This window comes from Tenrec ecaudatus, chromosome 10, assembly GCF_050624435.1.
Source record: "Tenrec ecaudatus isolate mTenEca1 chromosome 10, mTenEca1.hap1, whole genome shotgun sequence".
Classification (NCBI taxonomy): domain Eukaryota; kingdom Metazoa; phylum Chordata; class Mammalia; order Afrosoricida; family Tenrecidae; genus Tenrec; species Tenrec ecaudatus.
In genome coordinates, this window is record NC_134539.1 from 88,714,327 (window position 1) to 88,736,653 (window position 22,327).

The window sequence follows — 22,327 nt, forward strand, 5'->3', positions numbered from 1 at the left end:
AGAGCAAAATAGGAAAGCGAGGCTCAAGGCAGTTACTGAAAGCTAAAATGCATTTCGTTCCAGGGGTTCATTTGGGGAGGCACTCAGATGCCGGGCGGAGGTGTGTGGAGCCTCAAAGAATCAAAATGGAGGTGTGTGGCCGGGAACTGGTGCTCCGTGAGGAAGAGCCGGCACAGGCAAAGGTCAGGAGGTGGAGCAGCGTTATGTTTGTAAACCTGGCAGTGTAGGGGTGAGGCTGGTCTCCATAAAGCCTAAATAGAGGGCCAAGGAGGCAAGGTCGGAGGGGTTCGTGAACAAAAGGCCTGGGACGCCGAGCAGAGCCGCTGGACTGAGCCGAGCCACCAGAGGCTTTCCAACAGGAACACCGTCTTGCCGGACCTGCCCGGCGCATCTCGCCGAGCCGAGCCGAGCCTTTGCTCTCGCTGTATCTTCCCGCACGACCGCACTCTTTCAAAACTTTGGATTCCCGACAGTGCGCCTACTGGTTCCCTTAAAGTTTTCCCCAGACGATCTCTGAAGGGCCCCCATAGTTAATATTCCTGAGGCGGCGCGGAGGCGACCCCCGCCCCCGGCGCGCTCCCGAGGCTGCGCACGCGCCCACCGCCTCCGGGACGTGACTAGGGGAACGTCCGCTCCCGTCTACAGCGGCGGCCCGAGGGTTACCCCAGACACGTGTCCATCCGGGTTCAGAGCTGGGGTTTGGTGCTCTCGACCCTAGTTTGAGAAGTTTCTGCTGGTTTCAGAAGTTTACCTAAGTCCTACGTCAGTGTCATGAAGGCTTTCCTCCGGCTTCTACTCAGGCACTTTCTTAGCCACCCATATGCCCTTCAGGGGTCCTCCCGCCCTGCCCCCCTCCTCTTAATTAAGTGACGGACGCAGTAGCTATGGCGACATCATGATTGACAGACGTGATAACCAACCAACTTCAGGAAGCTCCTGTTTGAGCACGCCCAGTCAGTAACCGGCGGCCCAATTGAAAGAGTGAAAGCGCCAAAGGGGGCGGTAACCGGGCAGCCGAGGTTGTGGCGGTTCCCCGGTGATTGCGCTCTGCGGGCTGTGGCGTTTACGAGTTTCGGACGATGTCGTGACACCGCATAGTGACGGCGTTGACAGTGTGAGCGCACCCCTGCGGAGGGAACTCTTTCGACCTGGAGGCTTTGGGTCAGGGTGCCATTTGAAGGCGCTCCTTCGAAGCCCTTCAGCGAGTGGGGGAGGGGTGGCAGACGACGAGCGTCCCCCTGTGCGCCTGCGCAGGCACCTCTGCCGGCCAGTCCGCGCCCCCTGCGCATGTCCGTGACGCGCGGGGTCCTGCGGCGGCTGACTACACTGCGCGTGCGCGCCCAAGAACCCACTGAGGAGCTGCGCTGGTGGACGTCGGGCGGGAGGCCCGTGACGTCTTGAGGAGCGCCTTAAAGTGCGGCCCGGGCCGGGTGTCGAAGGATCCGGCTGGGAGTCGGCCCCCCACCCCCACCCCCGGAAGCCCCCGCGGCATGAGGCGCGGTCGGCGCCCCTGCCCCGCGGGACGTGGAGGAGGTGGAGGAGGAGGAATTCCCGTCGTCGCCAGCACCGCTGCATGACCCGCTGCCCCTGAGGCCCGACCCCGTGCCTGGTTCCAGGTCGCCTCTCGCCGGGTCCTCCGGCCACGCATGGGGGCCCGGCGCTGAGGAGTGCTCCTCTCCGGGGGCGCCAGGGCGCGTCCCCCGAGGGCCATGCCCGCCCGCCCCAGAGGACCCTAGAGAGCGGCGTGGGGGCATGGCGGCCGCCGGCGGCTACACGGACCTGCGGGAGAAGCTCAAGTCCATGACGGCCCGGGACAACTACAAGGCGAGCAGTCGGGAGGCGGCGGCCGCTGCCGCCGCCGCCGTGGCTGCCGCCGCCGCTGCCGCCGCCGCCGCAGAGCCCTACTCGGGGCCCGGGGCCAAGCGCAAGTTCCAGGAAGACTCGGACCCGGAGCGCAGCGACTACGAGGAACAGCAGCTGCAGCGGGACGAGGAGGCGCGTAAGGTGAAGAGCGGCATCCGACAGATGCGCCTCTTCAGTCAGGACGAGTGCGCCAAGATCGAGGCCCGCATCGACGAGGTGGTGTCCCGCGCCGAGAAGGGTCTGTACAACGAGCACACGGTAGACCGGGCCCCGCTGCGCAACAAGTACTTCTTCGGCGAGGGCTACACGTACGGCGCGCAGCTGCAGAAGCGCGGGCCCGGCCAGGAGCGCCTCTACCCGCCGGGCGACGTGGACGAGATCCCCGAGTGGGTGCACCAGCTGGTGATCCAGAAGCTGGTGGAGCACCGCGTCATCCCCGAGGGCTTCGTCAACAGCGCCGTCATCAACGACTACCAGCCGGGCGGCTGCATTGTGTCGCACGTGGACCCCATCCACATCTTCGAGCGCCCCATCGTGTCCGTGTCCTTCTTCAGCGATTCGGCCCTCTGCTTCGGCTGCAAGTTCCAGTTTAAGCCCATCCGGGTGTCGGAACCTGTGCTTTCCCTGCCTGTGCGCAGGGGGAGCGTGACTGTGCTCAGGTAACCGCCGGCCCGCCCGCACGCACGCGCGCCTGCCAGCCCTGACCCGCTCTGCTGCGCGTAGGCTCTGGGGGTTTGGGGGAAAGATGGCAGGGGACCAGGAACGGATCTGGCTTCCTGTACCCCCTTGGTGGGCGGCCTGGACGCCGTCATGGATGTGATGGAGAATTCATCCGAAGGCATTTTGTCCTAGAAGGCAGTGGGGCTGGGTTTCAGGACCCTTGGGTCTGCTTCCCTGTGTTCTGTTAAAGCACTGGTCACCTGCCCTTTCCGGGTCTCCGCCCGTTTCAGAGACAAGTTGAACGTCAGCCATCCGAGAGGCTGGCCGGCAGTGCTGTGTGTTGGGCTTAACAGAGGGGCTGGATTCCTTAACAGCAAATGCCTACAGAAGAAGGCACTTGAGAGTACTTAATTGAAGCAGTCTCTATTTCCTGGGGGTGGGCCTGTGTCTTGTCAGTGTGTCCAGCAGTGACTTCCCAGGAGTAGCACTTGGCAGAAGCAGAGTTCAACACAATCTTAAGCTTTCTCCCCTCTTGGCTGCCCAAGAGCCCACTGGTCCTTTTAAAGCTGTTTCCTGTCTTCAGGACTCTATGCAACGAAATGAAGTGCGAGTCTCCTGAGCTGCCATTGAGCCTTGTAGTTTTGTCATTAGCAGAGCTTCTGCCCTTGCCAGCCTTAGTGCTTTCCTTGCTTGTCCCCCCACCCCAAGAATCTAAAGCAGAAGAATTTATTCAAAGGTAAACCTAGGGCTCTACTTCAGTAATCCCCCAGACACCTCTTAGGTCTAGGCTGCAGCTACCCTACCCTGCTTCGTGGAGCACTGAATTAAGCGACAGGATTAGGACACGTCGGGGTTTTGCTGTGTAGGCTTTGAGGCCACATGGTGATAGTAGGGTACCTGGGTGCTTTTTATATTATGGGCAGGACCTTTGTCTCATTTTGGTTGACCAACTGAGGCTGCTTCCCTAATGAGATGGCGGCAGAGCCTTGTGATGTCTGAGGTCTCCTACTGGGAAAGTATGGGATGTTAGTGGCAAAGGAAGTTGTATTTTGGCTTCTTTATACCACTGACCTTGTGCCCCCAACAGGAACCCAGAGGGCCATTTACCAGTTCAGTGTACCTTTGCCATTCAGACTTAAGAGCATGGCATTTCCAGAGCAGTGTCTGGGCATATCCCTTTACTATAGGATTTCTAGGGCAGACCCTCTCAGGAGGCCTGCTGCTTACTACAAGGCCTGAAAGGCCTTATATAATACAAGAGCAATTTGATCTTTCGTCAGATATTAATTTTCCATGTAGTCACGGGCCTTCAGGATTGTTTTCAGGAGGTGGAGCAGTGGCAGGTATGTAGCAGGGAATAGTAAAGTCCTAAAGCTTTCCCAGTCCCTTCTACCTGCTGAATGCTGGTGTGGCTCTGGAGTTAAGTGGAACTCGGCCCTGTTCTGAAAAATGCTGCCCCGGGCTTTGAATCCAGTGTTCTCATTTTCATTGAGAGCTTGTGGGCGATCTTGGAGCGGTTTCGCCTCTGCAAATTGGGAGCCCTGCGGACTTTTGATGTCTATCAGAATTCAGTGTGGTTGGTGATTTTGGTGTGTGATACAGAGCCTGGCACATGGGAGGTCCTTAAAATGGTGCTTCTTTCATACACAGCTCTATTGCTGGGGGAGGGCTAGGAATTTGCTGAAGCATGAATCATGCCTCATCTTGGAGTTTATAGCCCAGCTGGGACCACAGACAATGAGGAATCAGAACCCAGGGGGTTAACCGCATGAGTATACTGAGGGCATGTTGGAAGTTTTGAGGAGGAAGTAAGCTGGAACTTGCAAGATGACTAGGAGTTCACCAGGTAAAGCAGCAGGTAGGGCTGCAGTTGCAGTGGCTGTAGCAGCTTCTCCCAGGACAAAAAGGAAGACACAATCATCCAGCTCCGGTTGAAAACACGGCCCTGGGGTTCTGAAGCACTGTCCCTCTAATTTGTATCTCCTAGCCCCTGTTCACTTAGTACTTTTAGCTTGCTCAGTGTGCAGGTGGGTGGACGCGTGCTTGCCTCTTAGCGGTATCCCTCTTAAAATGCTTGCTTGGGCCCTTCCCCACGCTGGGAGGAAAGGTGATGCTTTCTCAGTTCTTTGCACCTATCCTAGCCCTGAGCTGATAGCTATAAACTCCTACATCGAAGGTTAGTTAGTAGGGGCTATTTAAAATAGCGGCACTTTGTGGAGGGGGAGGGATTCTAGTAACTCTCCTCTGACTCAGGCTTTAGTTGGTGTGCGTGGCAGTGGTGCCTGTTCCTGTCCAAGGAAACGTGGCAAGGAGAAGTGTTTTATTTTAATAGTTGTCTGTGTATGTAGCAAACATTGGCTCAGTGGCCGATGCCTAAGCTTGGACACTTAGAACAGTGTCTCATAGACATGCTTTGAAGTACTCCTTTCCAAACCCAGTTGGCAGGTAGCTTTTTTTTTTTTTAACCTTACAGTGTTGGGCCTGCGTGGGTCCCTCTTCATGTTTGTTCTTTAGGGAAGTAAATATTCGTGTGTGTGTGTGTGTGTGTGTGTGTGTGTGTGTGTATTTAATATTAACCCATTCCACGTGCTCCCTTCTATAGTGTGATTAGGGCAGATTAAAACACTCATAAGGATTAATTGGAATAATTATCTCAAAGCTAATTGCTTGCTGTTACTTTTAACTACTGCTACCTGGGCTGTGATTGTGGCCATATTCCCAGAGACCTTGGCCTTGGCTGCCCAAGTGGAAATGACTCTTGTCTGTCTCTCGCCAGTCATAAGTACACATACACTGATGAACTCAGCCTGTGGCATCCATTTAAAACTTGGTGTTGGGGAGCATGGATACCTCTATCAGTTCTGGGCTAAGAGCTGAGTTTGTGCATTAGGTTAAAAACAAAATTCAGCGTTCTGCTTAAACATAGTTAAGGAAGTAGGGCAGAGAGGTCCTGGACTTCATCTATGTTGAGTCTTCTGGCTCCCTGTGACAGAAAGGAGTCGGGGTAAAGCCAGGGCAGCATACTCTCTGCGGCTAGGGGCTTTGGCTGCCCTTAGTGCTGCTAGGCCTGGCAACAGAGCTTGTCAAAGGAAAGGAAACTGGCAGGCAAGCTATGGTCTTCATCACAAAGCTCTGAGCAAATAGAGGGATAAGTAGGCCATGAAAATTTCAGGTCTGACTGACCGTTTTAGGCAGGCCAGTTGCTACGTAACCTTCACCGAGATGTGGTGCTAGCTGTGTAGGGGTATGAGATCATCTTTATAGATCTGTTTCCTAGGGTTGGGCCCCAGGCTTCTTTGCTGGTACTTTGTTGAGGTACCCAGGATAGAGTTGAACCTTGTAGCCAGGAAAACAAAACCAAATGACAAATACCCCTCTCAACCCTGTGCATGTGCACACACGGCCCCCTTCCCCCTCCCCCCCAAAAAAATGGGTTAGCTTAGACACTGAAACAGAGTTTGATGTCGGACCTGATTAGAGTCCCAGCCCCACCATTGTAGCTGTTTAACCTTGGACAAGTTACTTTAATTTTTCCTTATCTGCAAAGTAAGATTAAGGCCATAGCGTTGTTATAGAAGATTGCATCTTTCTCTTACACTGCTGCATATTTTTAGCTAAAAATGTCTCCGAAGTTGTGCTGCCCTCTCTACTCAGCTCTTTGTACCATAGTGTGTATAGACAACTTCCTTCTGGATTGAGAAAACCCTGGCACTTCTCATAAAGTTAGTTCACATGTCATATGGGGACTGGGGCTGGTAAGTAACTTGGAGTTTGAATTTCAGGCCTTCAAGTCTTATCAGTGGTAAGGGTGACTGCTGCCCAGGGCAAGTGGCCTCAGCTGCCAGGAAAGCTGTCCCTATACCAAGACCTTGGCTAGTCCCTCTGTCTCTGGTCCACTTCAGCCTGGACAGGGCCTGAAGTAGGAAGCCATCTTGGAAATACACGTTGACAACTTACTCTCCAAGACTCCCTAGTCAGGAGAGAAGCGCGCAGTTTCTTAGAGATTTTTCAGACTCATTTAACCTGCGCCTTAATTCTTGGAGGAGGGGCTTTGCTGTGTTTTGTGGATATAAAAAGAGACTAAATTAGTAGAACAGTTAACTCTGCAAACATTTCATCCAACATCCATTGTGTACAAAGATGAGTAACTTTTTCTGGTAGACAATTTCTCCAATGCCAAATATAGTAGTACAGACAGAGGTGTATGGGTTAATGTAGGGGAGGAGGGGGAGTCAGATAAACACTTCCCAGAGAAGGATTTAGGAAGTATTGACCTCATCACTCTAAAATCTGGAGTTAGTGGGTGACAGGCCAGGCTGTGGATGCGCATTACTGTGGATGTGGCAGAGAACCATGGGGGCTCAGCCCAGGTGGCATGCAAATTGACCAGCATGGAGCAGGCTCTCCTTTCACGTCCTGTGAAAACAAGAGCTGGAGGCACTGAAACATGCCAAGAGTAGGGCTGGACCTAGGGCTTACTAGGTTTCCAGCTGGCCAAATGGGACTTTCAGTTTCTCTATGCTGGGTTGACCCCCCTTCTGGTCCTACCTTCATAGCTCCTGCTGAAATTTGATTAGGAGAACTTTTCTTGGACAGAACTCAACCTTCCTTCCGACTGCAGAGAAAACAGGTTCTCTGAGGAAGTGTCGGTAGGCTAAGCCAAAACTGCCAGGAAGTTCAAAGAGATGGAGGTTAATGAGCCTTCCAGGTAGGGTTAGTACCAAGTCCCCTTTCTGTGGGGCTGTGCGGTCAATTGCTAAGCTACCTCTTCCAAGACCTGGGTGCAGCAGCAGAAACCTGGCGTGGCTTGTCCTCCATTCTAGAACCCTGTTAGGGACTGGGACCATTTAAATTTTGACATGTCTAGATTAGCTCCAGAAAAAATGTCATACATAAATTATTTTCAGAACTATAGTTTTAAAGTGGCTCCTTGGAGGTGGGAAGTCAGGGCCCTTAAAGTGCCTGTTGGCAAATGAAACCGATATCACTCCTTAATAGTATGGAAGGTTGCCTACAACAGGCACTCGGTTTGGGCCTTAAAATGCCTTGGAATGTTGGGTTGCTTAGCTGTTTTAGGGCGAGAGAGAGAGAGTGCGAGAGTGTGTGTGTGTGTGTGTGTGTGTGTGCGCGCGCGCAACTTGTGAATCCTGGACCTCCATCCTCCCAAATGCGAATGGCAAGCGCACAGGATGAGAACTAGAGCTCGTAGGTCTGGGAGTGGAGCCCAAGAGACGTGCAGTTGGCAGGCGTTGAAAACTCAAAGCTCTGGCTTACCCCAGGGTGGTCCAATGTCAAGTGCTTAGTATATGGGAGTGATTTACAATAGGTTCCCTGTCTTATCTAGGTAAATCTCAAGCCATCCCTGGTGGTTCAGTGTTAGGATTCAGTGCTCTCTCAAGACAACCTGCAGGTAGTCTTTCCACTGCCCTCCTCCCCAAGGCCCTCAATCATGTAATCATAAACACTGATTATGCTGGAAGGGAAGCAATGCTGCCTGCCTCCTGTTAAAAATCATTTGGTAGCCACAAAAGAATGGCCATGAACCCTTATTACGGATGAAGAAACAAGGTTAGGGTCAGCACTGTAAGGTTTCGAAGGTGACAACGTGGAAGTTCATACCAGATCTCCCAGTCACAGTGTAGCATGTCTCACTGTGTGTTAAAGGATATTGATAGAAGATCTTATTTGAGAGGTGATTCTTTGGTCAGTGTGCAGTTAAAGTTAGGTTCTTTTGCTGTAATAATTTTCTGGTCCCTTAGCATACTGCATTTTGAACTGTTATCTGCGTGAAAGTTTACAGAGCACAGTGGTTTTCCATTCAATTCACTTTTGTTTCATGACAGATTGTAATTCCTACAATATAATTATAGCATTTGTTTCACTTCCCCCTTGTGTTGACCACTCCATCTTCCCTTTCCCATCTGTTTTTGCCTTGGGCAAATGCTGCCCTTCTGATCTCAAATGGTTGTTTGTTGTAAGGCAGTGGTTCTCAACCCATGGGTCCTGACCCCTTTGGGGGATCGAATGACCCCAATTCATATCAGTAGCAGCATGAGAGTTATGAAGTAGCAATGAAAATAATTTTATGGTTGGGGGAGTCACCACAACCTGAGGAGCTGTATTAAAAGGGTCACGGCATTAGGAATAGGAAGGTTGGGAACCACTGTTCTAAGGGGTTCATACCTCAATATTATTGTTCACCTTATAGGCTTATATAATTTAGAATTGAAAGCTGATTTGTGGGGTGGGTTCGGTTTCAGGCTCGAAAGGTGTGTAAGGACTACAGCCTGTCTTTAGGAGACCAGTTTGCTGATCTTTTTGTGAGTTTGAGTTTTGTTCCACATGTTTCACCCACTAGTGAGAACCTCCTATTGTGAGTCCTTTTCAGAGTGGTCGGTGTAGTAGCTTGGCATTGTCTAGTTCTTCTGCTAGGGTCGTGGAGGCTGGGGTTTTCTCCTCACTCTCATCCAACTTTTATCTGTGGTTGGACCAACCCATCTTTTTTGAATTGAGGAGTCCTTCCCAGGCTTGCAGAGTTCATACAATTTAGTCTAGGTCTCTAGCTGCTCATGAGAAGGGAGCTGATTAGCAGTCAAGGAGTGTGCAGGCTTTGTGGTCCAGGGGCAGTCAGGAAGCCTAAGAAAGTCCCCATCTCCTGCTATAGACCTATTGCTGAGAATGTTTTTGGCTGTGTAAGTCGTCTCATGTGGTGATGGAACCTGAGAGGTGGTCATGTGGGTGCCGTTCTCTCAGTGAGGAGCTGGCTTCAGGGTTTCAAATCAGAAAGACAACTATCAAAAGGACAATCATCTATCCACATTCATTGATCTCTAAGCGGTTTCGAAAATCAAGTAACTTGTTAAAAATATTTGAGTGTGATGGAAATTTCTGGAATATCCTAAGCACAGCAATCCTCAAAAGTTTGGATTTCTGTAAATGGAAGCTTTGAAACGTTTGTTTTTATTTTTTATCTGTAGACAAACTCCTTTTTGAACAATGCAGTCTTAGATTATCTTGGTGTGACCTATTATTGTTAGCATCTGCCTTGACTGCCTCTGCAAGCTGAAGAATAGAGGAAGGAGGAGAATGAGAGATCTGCTGCTCTTTGTCTCTCATCAAGGTCTGACTTCAGTCACTCCAACTACCTTCATAGGTGCTACAAAGGTGGCCCTTCTGAGAACCCTTTAAAAAGGAAGGACTCTTAATCTGTAGGCAGCTATTCGTGCTTTGACTCTGCCTTAAGAGGCAATTGGAACACTTTACCCTAGGCTTTTCCTTGAGTGTTATCTGGCTGAAAGCTTAATTTGGTGTTTTCCATCCATGGAGATCTTTGAACCTCTCAAATCACTGCCTGTTTCCCCTGTGGCATGGAGATGGGACAGCGGGCAGCCATGTTTCTGTTCCTTGTCCCAGGGGACTTCAGTTGCTTGTCCATTTTCCCCACTCACATGCTCTCTGTTTGTTTTCAGTGGATATGCTGCTGATGAAATCACTCACTGCATACGGCCTCAGGACATCAAGGAGCGCCGAGCAGTCATCATCCTCAGGAAGTAAGTACCCCTATGCCCGGCGCCTTTGTCTTGCCTTCAGGCCTATAGCCAGCTCGATGCCCTTAGAGCTCATGGGTATTCTGTATCAATAGCCTGGGAGAGAGTTCTCTTACCTTTTTAAAATTTGATTGTTGTTTATGGAGTTTAGGCCTGAGCAAAGGCACACTTTCCCAGTGTTTATGGCCATAGCCTTGAGAAGTGGGAAACATTCTTTCAGGGCCCCCCCCCCCCTTTCCCCACCTCCTTGGCCTTATTTGTCACATGTGCTTTCACTGATTATTTTTAGACTCTGCCTTAGCAGCCTGCTTTAAAAATGCTTGGGTTTTCACTTCTGTGAGAAGCAGGGAGTGAGAAGAGAAAATAGGCGGAATGTTCAGTTGCAGCTTATAGCTGTGCTCAGCTGGCCTGGCCCCCGGCCCCCCCACCCCCCATAAAAGAATTGATGAACCTGGAGGCACTTCTGCCCTTCTCATGGGTGAGTGGACTGGACTTTGTAGAAGCCAGAGCCATGTCGATTTAGTCGAAACAAGCTTTTTTCATAAGCTCCAGAGAGGGGTGGGTGATTGCATAGGTTCATATAGAAGGCCAGGAGCAAGACAACACTCGGGCTTGGTCAGGATATCATATAGTTTATCTTTTTATTTTACTTTAAATCTTTATTATTTGAGAGCAGTTTTAGGTTTTCACAAAAACTGTAAAGATAATTGCCAAATATAGTCCACACCTGGTTTTCCTTGGTGCGCTTGTCAGAATGCATGAACTCATTCCATTAACTCATTCCAGTTTTAGTTTTTCCTTGGTTTCTGTTCTGAGACCCCATCCAGGATTTCACGTTCTATTTAGTCATCATGTCTCCTGGGCTCCCCTTGGCTGTGACAGTGTCTCAGACTTGCCTTGCTTTTGATGACATTGACAGTTTTGAGGGGTACAGGTTAGGAAATTTGCAACTGCTCCTGAGTATTGGCATTTTTCTCGTGGTTAGATTGGAATTCGGGGTTTGGGGAAGACTGGAGATGAATTGCCATTCTTACCACATCCTATCAAGGGTACATACACTATCAACATGGCTTCTCATTCTCATTGTGCTAACTTTGATCACCTTTCTGAGGTCATAGTTTTCAAGTGTCTCCATTGTACAGTTACTATTTCTCATGCTGTGATCTTTGGAACCAAGTCATAAGTCATGTAAGACTGGGGAATTAAAGCTCCACCTCCTTGAGGGTGGGTTTTTTATTATTTAGAACTCTTTTTTTCTTCCTACTTATGTATTCAATCATTTATATCAGTATGGACTCAGACATTTAAACTTTTGCGTTAATGCTGTTTTGTTTTGCTGACTGGCTTTTTATGTTTTTAACTTTGATTGCCAATTTTGATATTTTGGCCATGGAGACCACCCAGAACCCCAGAATATGAGGTCTCTGACACTTTGTCAAGTCAGAACTTTGAGTCTCTTGTTTCATCTGTAGAATGGACATGAATTCAATCTCTGGGGCAGTCCTGAAATTCAAGGGCTCTGGGCAGAGCTCTGCCTCTCTCCCTTGGTCTGTAAATAGCCCCAGAATTGACCAGAGGGCAGATTTTATCTGCTTTCCCACTTCCTTTTTTCCTGGTTCCCAGCATAGGTTAAATCCCGGAACCTGGACGTGTTAGCCCAATAGTACAGCATTCCTGCACTCTGCACCATTCTCCCCCTAAGCCATTTCTTTTTAAGCTACCCTTGATATTTCCAACTGCAATCAGGGACATAAACACCCTACCCGACCTTCAAGTCTGCAGTAAGAATTATATCACCATCTGAAGTTCTTTGAGCACTCCTTTGTGTAGTCTCTCATAGCCTACATTCTGCTTGAATGTCCAAGTTTGTGTTCTCTGGGGGCTGGGAGATCTGTTGGTGTGGGGGATGTATCAGTCACTGGTGGGGAAGCAGCTCCAGAGCAACTGTGGGGCTTGTCCTAAAGAAGAAGCTGGGGATGTGGTAGAAAGAGGACCATCTTGACCCAGGAACCACTGTGACCTTGGAGGGTCTCTGGCAGTCTTGATGTCTTTTGGCAAAGCCATGTTCAGACAGAGGAGTTGGTGACATCCTGCCTTCTGAGTTTGGGTAAAGAGTGCATGAACTGCTAAGGAAGGTCTAGGGGCTCTGTCACTGACCCTGGTCAGTCAAAGCTGGAAAACTCTAAGGGCTCATGAAGGGAAAGGGGTAGGCAGCTGTCAAGGGTTTCTTTGGCTCCCTACGTGTACATTACTTTGAGCAAGGAAGTGGTGCCCTTGATGGGTGGGTGGGTTGAGACAGCAACCCCAGGAAGGTTAGGACTGGTGGCTAGATGTCTTCCCAAGAACTTCTCCAGGAGCAGAATCCTCAGGGTAGTTGGTATTACAGTTTGAGTCACCTTACATTGTGGGTTACACATTGAGCTGCTGCTAACCACAAAGTCAGTGGTTCAAACCCTTCAGCCATTCCTCAGGAGAAAGATGAGCCTTTCAACTCCTGTAAAGATTTAAAGTCTCAGAAACCCGGAGGGATATTTCTGTTCTGTCTTATAGGGTCGCTGTGAGTCGGAATCAACTAGATGGCAGTGAGACCAAATCAGAGTGAGACTTTGAATGCTAGATCTGGTGGTGGTCCCTCAGTGGTTGGCATAAGGGAACACCCAAGCACTGCCCATGCCATGTGTCAGTGAGGTAGATGCTTTGAGTTTCTAAGAAAATGGAGCTTTGAGAAGGGGCTCCTTATTTCTCTTGTACAAGTAACTTCCGTAACTTTTAAATGATGGTGAGGCTTCTTTATAGATTGGAGTGAGGCAGCAGGCTATAGACTAGCCAGCTCTTTGTACCCTTCAGTCTTTCCTAACTGTATCTGAATGTTGCTGCATCTTAGTCCACCCAGTGTGCATATTTTCTTGGTCAGTTTTGGTGTTGGCAGCTCATTGCACTGGCCTTCATCTCAGGTGGCCATCTGCTCTTGTCTGGCCAGAAGGATAGAGTTGGGGAGGTAGAGGACTCAGGTGGAGGATGAGCATAAGAGCATATGTTCTAGCATGCCCCCTGGGTTTGGCACATTCTGGACCTTAATCCTCCTGGGAGGGTCTTTTAAAGGAAATGAGAGGCTCACTAGCTTCTAAGATAAATAGAAATTCAGACAGAGTGAGAGGTGTGATGCTCAGTGACCCAGCTGGTTGGGGGCAGGGCCTGGCTGACAGCCACAGAGCCCGGACTCGTGGGCTTAGGTGTGCAAGGGTGTAGTGTGATGGTGTAAACAGGCAGAAAATTTGGAGAAGCCCCAAGAGAGATGGGGGATGTCTTGCAGGCCTGTGTTTAGAGAAGGTGTGCTGCTCGGAGTACTGGGCCATGGGTTTGGAGTGCTTCACCTCTTCTGACCATAACTGTTCCATCTTGCCTCAGGACTGCTCTGTGCAGCGAGCAAGGAAGAAGATCAAGGGAAGCATGATGTGGGAGGGACCCTGCTATCAAGGAATGTATGGGGACTATTGCCCGTCCTGTGCAGGGCTTTAGGTCTGGGCTTTGGGGCAGTCTCATCAGAGGTGCTGGTCCTGGGACCCAGGATACTGTGTATACCAGGAAGGGTTTGGATAGGCCTACAAAGCCAGGTTTGTAGCACAGGCTACTTGGTGAGGGTGTGGCCCAAGTGTTGGGAGGCAGTTGCCCTTCCATACCTCGTTGGTCGAGGCTGGTCCTCTGCCTCCTAGGAACCGGCTGTGCTGCCAGCACAACTTCTGCTCTGTGTGGAAGAGCTCAACTTGGGCTTCTGGGCCGTTGTGGGGTAGTTTCTATGTGACTCCCCTCAAGTAGGCACCGCGTGCCCCCCCCCCTACCCCTTAGCATTGTCTGCAAGGTGGGACCTAATCTGGGGACAGTATGAGTCCAAACATTCCCTAGGGCTGTTGCAGTCTATCTCATCCTAGATGGAGAACTCTTGGCCCCACTTTCCAAATGTGCAGAAAGTTGTATTTCCCCTAGGGTTTCCCATGCTCAGATATGTGGGCTCACTTGAGCCTACTTTCAGCCCTGAATAATTCTGTTGTCTCTTTCTCTGCATCCTCCTCCTGAGAAAGCAACTCCGGGATGCTGGACCCTGCCCACCAGGGTCCGTCCTTCCCTAAGCAGGGCCTCCCCAATACCATCAGGGTCTTAGTGTGTGACTTAGCTCTATGGGTGTCAAGGGATGGACTTCATTCCATGTGATTCAGACCCTTGGAGCCCTCCAAAATAGGCTTTACGACCCTTTGCCCCCTGCAATTGTCACCTCAAGGGTCGGAAGCCTGACCTGGCAGAGAAAGGGCCTCGGTCGTAGGCGCTTCCCATGTACATCCTTAGTGTGGGTGCTGTTTAGTGCCAACTCCTGGGCGGTGCCCTCTGCAGAATATTGGCTATCATGAGGACAACTTGACTTTGACGGTTAGACTCTATGGCAGCGGTTCTCAATCTGTGGGTCGAGACCTCTTTAGGGGGGTTGAGTGACCCTTTCACAGGGGTCATCTGATTCATAACAGTAGAAAAATGACAGTGATGAAGTAGCAATGAAAATAAGTATATGGTTGGGGGGTCACCACAGCATGAGGAACTGTATTAAAGGGTTGTGGCGTTAGGAAGATTGAGAACCACTGCCTTAGGGTGTAAACCCTATCACGGTTCTCCCTCCTGACTCAGCTGGGAAACAGGCCTGGGTGGCAGCATCCATTGGGGCAGGCGGCTCTCTCTCCTTAGCAGTTTAGGTCCCTGAGCCAGAGAAGCCTTGTGGAGCCTGAGGCTCATGGGCAGTAGGGTGCAGCTGCACCCGTTCAGCCTTCTAGTCTAGATACCAAGGCAAGGGGAGGGGAGAAACAAGGAGGGATGACTGCTTAGCCCACCACTCAGCAGCAGACCTGAGGGTGGAGCCCAGGCTTCTGTGACTCTTCAAACCCCTTGGGTTCCCACCTGGTAGAAGAGAGAACCTCGTGCTGGCTCAGGGCACGGACCTCGGCCAGGCCAGAGCTCTAGTTCCTACCTGCAGGCTTGGTGTTTCCTCAAGGAGATGACTTTCAGCCTTCTGACCCTGTTTGCCCACCTGTTTACAGCTGGGGCCATGGAGCCTAGGGGAGCTCTGAGGACTGGGTGCAGCTTCACCAAGAGTTTCAGGCAGCTTAGCCCAAGGAAGTTCTTAGATTTCGCCTGTGTTCGTGCTCCTGCAGCATTCCTATGAGGTGTGCCATGCGTGCCCTGCCCTGCCTACAGCCCCTGTGTCTCCGTATACCAAGTTACTTCTTCATGGCCAGCAGTCAGCACCATCTGTGCCCCACCCTTTCTTACCCTAGGCTGCCCCTCTCCTGTTCTAGGCCTGACCCTCCAGCCTTCTCTGTGCCACACATGAAGCCACAGAGCCCCCTGTTTGCAGGCCAGCTCTTCTACCCCGCCCTCCCAGGGCACACTTACATCATTCCCTTCACTAGATGCTGTTAAGTGGGGCCGTGCAAACTCTGGTCTAGGCTCAGTACCCTGGAACAAGCAGAAAACCAAACGTGTGTCAGGGCCAGAGCATCACCCAAGCCAAACTGTGGCTTGGAGTGCGCTGGGCTCCTGGCTCTGTGGGAGAACTGTGGCACATTGTGCCCCAGCTTTAGTGTCCCTGTGTGTACATTAGGGGAGGAGGGAATCTCTGATGTTTTCCTCTAGCACCCCCTACAGGCTCGGGCCTTCACACGCAGATGAGGGAGGTTTCTGTTCCAGTGTGTTGGTGCCAGCATGCTGGGCCTTCTGTCCTCTGGCAAGTGAAACAGATGCTTCCCAAGCGCCTCTGGACCTGAGTGGACCGAAGTGCTTCACTCTGTCAAGACAGCACCTTGAGGTCTTTCTTGAAGCAGCAGTTCCCAAGTAGAAATGTTACCCTCCCTGCTCCTAAGGTTGAACTTCTGGAGGAGACTGAGGCCAGAGCAGACACTGCTAGACAAGGCTGACTGGCCTGAGTTGGGCTAGCGCCATGTGCTTTTCTTTTGCAGGACGAGGTTAGATGCACCCCGGTTGGAAACAAAGTCCCTGAGCAGCTCCTTGTTGCCACCAAGCTATGCTTCAGATCGCCTGTCGGGAAACAACAGAGACCCTGCTCTGAAGCCCAAGCGGTCCCATCGCAAGGCAGATCCTGATGCTGCCCACAGGTACTCAGCAGAGGCCCCTCTCTGAAGGCCAGCACGCTGTAGAGTAAGTGAGGTGAGGGATTGGCTGAGTGAAAGCTTGGGATCCCCACCCTCACATCTGCTTCTTCTGGATCGGTGGCACTAATCCGCCTAATGCCGAAGAGATGAGATTAGGCAAAGATGTTGGCAGATGAGAATACTTTGTCGATTTTCCATGTCTTTGCCTGTTTGTTCATTCCTACCCAGACAAATTCTTTAATGGGCTCATACTTAGTACTAGAGAGAAACTTGGGACTTGGAAGATCAGAAACCCAGGAGGTTACTTCAGTGTGAGGAGAGATTTTTTTAAGAGGTCGTGCTTAGGCTAAGGCCAGAGGATAAGGGAGACATGCTGGGTAGGCCAAACCCTAAGGCTGGAAGGAAGATGAGAGCTTGGTGGTTTCTGAGGCAAGCGGGGTGGAGAGAAAGGGGTGAGAAGGGCAGAGAAGTAGAGGTATATGGGCTGGACCATGAAAGATGATGAGACAGTGATAGGAAAGGCCTCTCTGTCTCGCAGCTCTAGCAATGTCCTGGGCATCAGACTGCCCCTCAGAGCCAAGCAGATCACACAGGGCCATGGGAAATGTTTCAAAGACCAGGGTGGCTCAATGAGCATTGGCTTGTGAGGCCAGTGTGTTCCCGTGAGAACCCTGGAGCCAAAGCGCATCCCATTTATCCAGGTGCCCATTTATCCTGGCAGGCCCCGGATCCTGGAGATGGACAAGGAAGAGAACCGTCGCTCAGTGCTGCTGCCCACTCACCGGCGGAGGGGGAGCTTCAGCTCGGAGAACTACTGGCGCAAGTCCTACGAGTCCACAGAGGACTGCTCAGAGGCAGCCAGCAGCCCTACCCGGAAGGTGAAGATGAGGAGGCACTGAGGCCTGCTGCCTGCATCCCTCTGGGAACTCTGATTTAGCCTCACATAGTTGCCCCCTCCTTTTGTTTCATTTTTGTTTGGGGGTTTCTTAAAATCCAGTTATTTTTCCCTTGGTTTGTTGTTTCAAAGGTTGAAGAACAGAATTGGCCAGGACCTAGGTCCTCGTGTTCGTGGTTCTCCTCCTGGATGAGCACAGAGGCTCACACTGAAGTGGCCAGTAGATGTGTTGGGGCGGGAGGGGCAGTAGTCTTCAAATGGACCTGTGTTAAACTGGGTTTATTTAAAAGCAACAAAATGTTTTGATTGAGGAAATAATTGGTTTGGTTTAAAATTTAAATCGGTTCAGTATTTTAAAGTTTGATCTTCCGCCCCACCCCTTCCTCCACTGACATCTGTGCTTGGTTGAGTTCTCTGGGAGCTTTACCAGGTCTGCCTGTAGCTTGCTCAGCCTTGGCTCTGCTAACCCCCCCACTTCCCACCTGCTCTCCAGGTCCTGGAAGCTCATGCAAACACCATTTCTCCTCCTTTGACAGTTGTTCGGGCTGGCTGGGTGGGGCACAGTTCCCAGGCCTACATCCTCAAAGCTGTTGCTGTGCCCTTGGGCTGCCCCTGAGCCCACTGGCATGCTCTACCCACAATTCCTTTGGGCTGCCATGGTCCTGACCTCTCTTGCCAAAAGCATACCTCTTGGCTGGGTTGCTTCTTTCCAACGTGTGTGATGATATGGAGCAGTTACGACTTGCCATGTCAGATCACTTTAGGATTGTTTCTAGCTAGAGGGACTGGTGTCCTCCCAAGTCTAGCATGTGGGGTGTGGAATATTGTTGTGGTGTGGTAGGGTTTTTGTTTTGAGTTTTTAGTTTTCCTTTGGTCTCCTGGCTTTTTCCCTTTCCTTCTCCTACAAAGGCCAGCTTGGGCCTTCTCCCATGGGGTCCTCTTGGGGAAGTGTCCACACCTATCTGCCTGCAGCATGCATCCAAGGCCAGGGCTCAGGCCTTCAGACCAGGTGGGTGCCCCTCTGCCTCAGGGTGGGTGGGAGCCGGGAGCGGACCTTAAAAAAGTAATAAAAGAAATAAACAATGTAAAGTCTTTGGCAATTTCTACCCACTCAGATCCTCAAAGGCTGCAAGGTTTGCTAATTTAGATATATTAGGAATTTCTCCATGCCACCTGAGGCCAGGGGCCCAGGCTTTCTTAAAAGCAGAGGCTCTCTGAGCCTCTAGGTACCAACATCCCTCCAGGCCTTAACTTGTAAATGTCGTGCTGGTCCGAGGCTGCAGAGTTTGAGAATTTGGACCGCCGCCACCAAGCGGTCCCTCTGAGGGAACAGAACTCGTGCCAGCGTGGATTCCTCAAGTTGGGACTGTGTAACTAAGCAATTGCAGGTTTATTTTTTTTACAGCTTTTTTCCCAAAAAATAAAAAAAAGATTTGTAGTTGTATGTGCAGCACTTTGCCCTGAGATTTGTGCTCTACAATAAAAACCAAATCTAATATATTTTGAAACGGTTGTCTGATGCTGTCCTAAGAGAAGATTTGCCTTTGGTATTTCCTTATTCCCTTCAACGTTGGACAGAGGTGGGCCACACTTACGATCCACCAGGGCTCCACAGGAGAGGATCTGTCATGGACACACAGGCCTTCCTTGTGGCATACCCATTGCCCTCCCTCTCCAAGGAAGATTGGCTTCATAAACTTGGCCCCAGGGCTAGAATGCCCCTACTGAGCTCTGGGATGGTCAGAGACTGCTTGCAATTGAGAGGGCACAGCAGCATAGCGGCCTAAGAGAAGGCCCTGGCTTTGTAGAAGATAAGTATTTTTACACTGTACCCTTGCTAGGTTGCTTCTTTCCAACATAGTATGTGTGGTTATATGGAGCAGTTAAATCACTTTAGGATTGTTTTCTAAGACATCACAGGAGAAACAGGTGCTTCCAAGTGGAATAGATGGGAGCCCAGAAATGGAATCGTGTCCTGTCTGTGTCTCCCCCTCAAAACGAGATACAGTTCCCAGGGGCTGACCCAAGGCTGTGAGAGTATTTTATTCTATTCAGTGTTCAGAGCTAGCCTGGTAGAGCTTTCCTCTGGAAACTTGGGCAGCCAATTAACTGGCTGCTTAGCCAGAAAAGTGGAACCCTGCAGGGAGCAAGCTGCTGACCAGGACTCTTTCTGGAAATGGGTCCATAAAAGGTAGCTTGACACCTCGATGTAGCTGTTGCTAGATGGGCCAGCAGCAGTAACCACTGGGCTGGGCAGACAGTAGCCCAGAATTCATGAGACATGGATGTTAGGGATAAGGGTTGGCCTGAATTCATTCAGATTGCATGTGAAGGGGAACCAAAAGAAGCCCCATGGGTACTTGTGATAAAGCCATACTTGTGCAACCCCTGGTGAAAGAGCCCTGTGGTACAGAAATGTGAGACAGGGACTGGGGCAACTCAATCTCAGAATTTGTGCTGTGAACCCATGTTCACCACCATCTGAATCCTTACCAGCCCTCAGCCCCTCGGGGGGTTAAAGGATATGTAGGGACTGTCACCTTGATAACCTGAATCTTGCCATCCCTAGTCATCTATGACAGTGGGCCAGATGCTGAATCTGTCCATGTGACCCCGTCCCCCCACCCTAGATGTGCTATACACCCCAGTTCTGCATACAAAATAGGTACTTTAACAGCTGGCACCAGTCCCATGGGCAAGTCAAAACCCAGAGATCAAGGAATAGAGCAAGGTCGCGTTCATTCAGAAAACTGTGTGCTGTGTGTCCTCTGCTGTGGATGTAAGAGACCTGGTGCTGCAGTCAACAGCTGACAAGTTGATGGGAAGACGGCAATCATGAAGTCATACACACCTACACATAGAGTGATAATTTTTACTGTTGAAGATCTGTCACAACTTACAAGTAACAAAATACGATTGTAAATTTCATGCCATTGGTGGTTTCTCATAATTCTTAATGTTTCTGAATTTTTATTGCCTTAACAGATACAGGTAACTGATTTTAACAAGCAATTATATATTTCCAGTTGGAAAGGTCCAAGTTCAGAGTGCTAGTTCTCGGGAAAGTCATTCTGCTCTGCAGGGAAGGTTCTTATGTCTCTGAGCTTCTGCTCCTGGACGGTCTTAATGCGGCTTGGCATTTCTCCTGTGTCTTATTTCTCACACATTTCATCTCTTTTATATAGCAAAGGGATTGACTCAGGATAACCTTACAGAAACCATTTCTCAGTAATAAAGTCCAGTCCCAGATGGGATTATAACCACAGGCCTAGAGTTTTGAATTTACAGCCATATGTGGGGGGGGGTATAATTTATGACATTCCACCCCTTGGTCCATGTAAAACACATTCACTTCACATTTTAATTCCAAGTCAAAAATACCTTAAGAATCCTCTAACTCAAATATGCATGAGACTAGGATTCCATCCTGGGGCAGAATTCTTCATCTGTAAATGTGAGATACAGAATACAAAGTTATGTTTCCAAAGCACCAATGTGAAACAGGCACAACATACAGACATTCCCATTACAAATGGAAGAAATTGAAAAAGAAGAGCAAGTCTAAAACCCAACAGAAAAAAATAACTTTCAAGGCTTCAAAATAATTCATTATTCTCTGGGACCATCTGTGCAGTGGCCTTGCCATCCAGACTGAGTGCTGGCCATCTCAGAAACCTTTTGGGACTAGGCTTCAGCTCTGGGTAGGCCCATTGGCATGGTACTCCCTCAACTTGGGGTAGCCCAGTGGTCATGGTCCATCTGAATGGCAATGCTACAAGGCCCCATTTTGCCTTCTGCCCCTTGACTGGCAGTGCCACCTGTCAGCCATGGGCTATAGTGTCATCCCCCAACACACCTTAAGCAGTAGCCTCACACTAACAGTTGGTAAAGATCGGACTTCGTGAAACCTAGAAGACTGCCTCACGGTTAGAGACTGAAGAGATTGTGGCCCCACCCTTTGCAACTGAGAAAGCCTTGCTTTCCATGCTCCGTCCCACAGTTCTGCCGATTTCAAATGTATCCCACAGTTGGCCCTTGCCTTTTCGTAGGGGGAAACATGTCTCTCCTTTGGTTTCCTGCAAGCAACATAACTTTTCCTTTTGTTCTTTGACCTCTTCAGCCTAAACTAATGGGTTTTCTGCTGTGGTAATTACAGGCCAATCATTTTAACAAGAGATTGTGAAGCTACCTCCTTAATGAACATTCTAGGACGTGTCCTTGGTCCAGCAGAATTTTCCACCATTTAATTTTTACTCCATCTCTTTCCTCACCTGGCCCTTCGAAGATCTTTGTTTAGCAATCTCGTCAGCCAGCTAGTCAAGTACACAGTTGAACATCATTCATATAGCTCCTTACCACTCCACAAACATTGCCTCATTGCCCATATGGCTAGTACTGCTGTTGCTGGTGCCATAAGTATGCTAGTAAGAACAGGCCGTTCTACAGCTCGCTTTAGTTCCCAACCCCTCACCTAATAGTCTCTGGTGGCCATAATTCTCCCAGTAATCCCTTCAAGACAGACCTAGGCTTTTGCTACTGTTGGTGCCACTGAGTTGGCTCCAACTCAAAGCCATGTACAACAGGTTGAAGCACTGCCCAGCCCTGCACCACTCACACTTGTTAGTTTGAGCCCGTTGTTGCCGCTACTATGTTCATCCATCCCATCGAGGGTCTTCCTCGTTTTTGCTGGCCTCCTACCAAGAGTGACGGCATTTCCCTGGGACTGATCTCCTGATAAGATGCCCAAAGTACCAGAGATGAAGTCTCATCATCCTCCCGTCAAAAGAGCATGCTGGCTGTACTTCTTTCTCCAAGACAGTTTGGTTTGTTCATCTGGCAATCCATGGTAGTTTCAATATTAGGCACCTTAAAACTCCCAGCCTCTTCCATTACCCAATTCCAAAACTTTCCACATTTTAGAAATGGTTAAGAGCAGCCTGTTGCAGAACCAAACGCAGTTACTTACCTGGTGCTGCTATAATCAATACCATGGGGGCAGGGGTTGGGGGGGGGGGGCTTTGGTAAGCAAACTAATTTTCTTACAGGTTAGAGGGCTAGCTAGGGGAAGACATCCAGTGTTGGCTCTGGAGGGAGTTCTTTGTCTGAGGTGTTACTCCTCCGTGATCTTCCCGTGGTTTGGCTTCTCTCTTCCCCCATCTCTGATTCTCCACGGTTTACTCTCTTATATCTCAAGAGAGATGGACTCAAGC

General features: G+C 50.1%; 1 protein-coding gene across 1 annotated transcript; it reads left to right on the forward strand.

Moving 5' to 3' along the window:
- The first annotated feature begins 1,001 nt into the window (after positions 1–1,001).
- ALKBH5 (alkB homolog 5, RNA demethylase) lies at positions 1,002–18,625 on the forward strand. Its single transcript, XM_075560969.1, has 4 exons — positions 1,002–2,522; positions 9,993–10,073; positions 16,070–16,225; positions 16,944–18,625. The coding sequence occupies exons 1-4, from the start codon at positions 1,753–1,755 to the stop codon at positions 17,119–17,121; spliced, it is 1,185 nt and encodes a 394-aa protein (XP_075417084.1). The 5' UTR covers positions 1,002–1,752; the 3' UTR covers positions 17,122–18,625.
- The last annotated feature ends 3,702 nt before the right edge of the window (positions 18,626–22,327 follow it).

Excerpts from the sequence above, each read along its gene's own strand:
- ALKBH5 (XM_075560969.1), top strand. The coding sequence starts at position 1,753 with ATGGCGGCCGCCGGCGGCTACACGGACCTGCGGGAGAAGCTCAAGTCC. Across the intron at positions 10,074-16,069 it reads GCAGTCATCATCCTCAGGAA|GACGAGGTTAGATGCACCCC; the intron begins GTAAGTACCCCT and ends TTTCTTTTGCAG. Across the intron at positions 16,226-16,943 it reads GATCCTGATGCTGCCCACAG|GCCCCGGATCCTGGAGATGG; the intron begins GTACTCAGCAGA and ends TTATCCTGGCAG.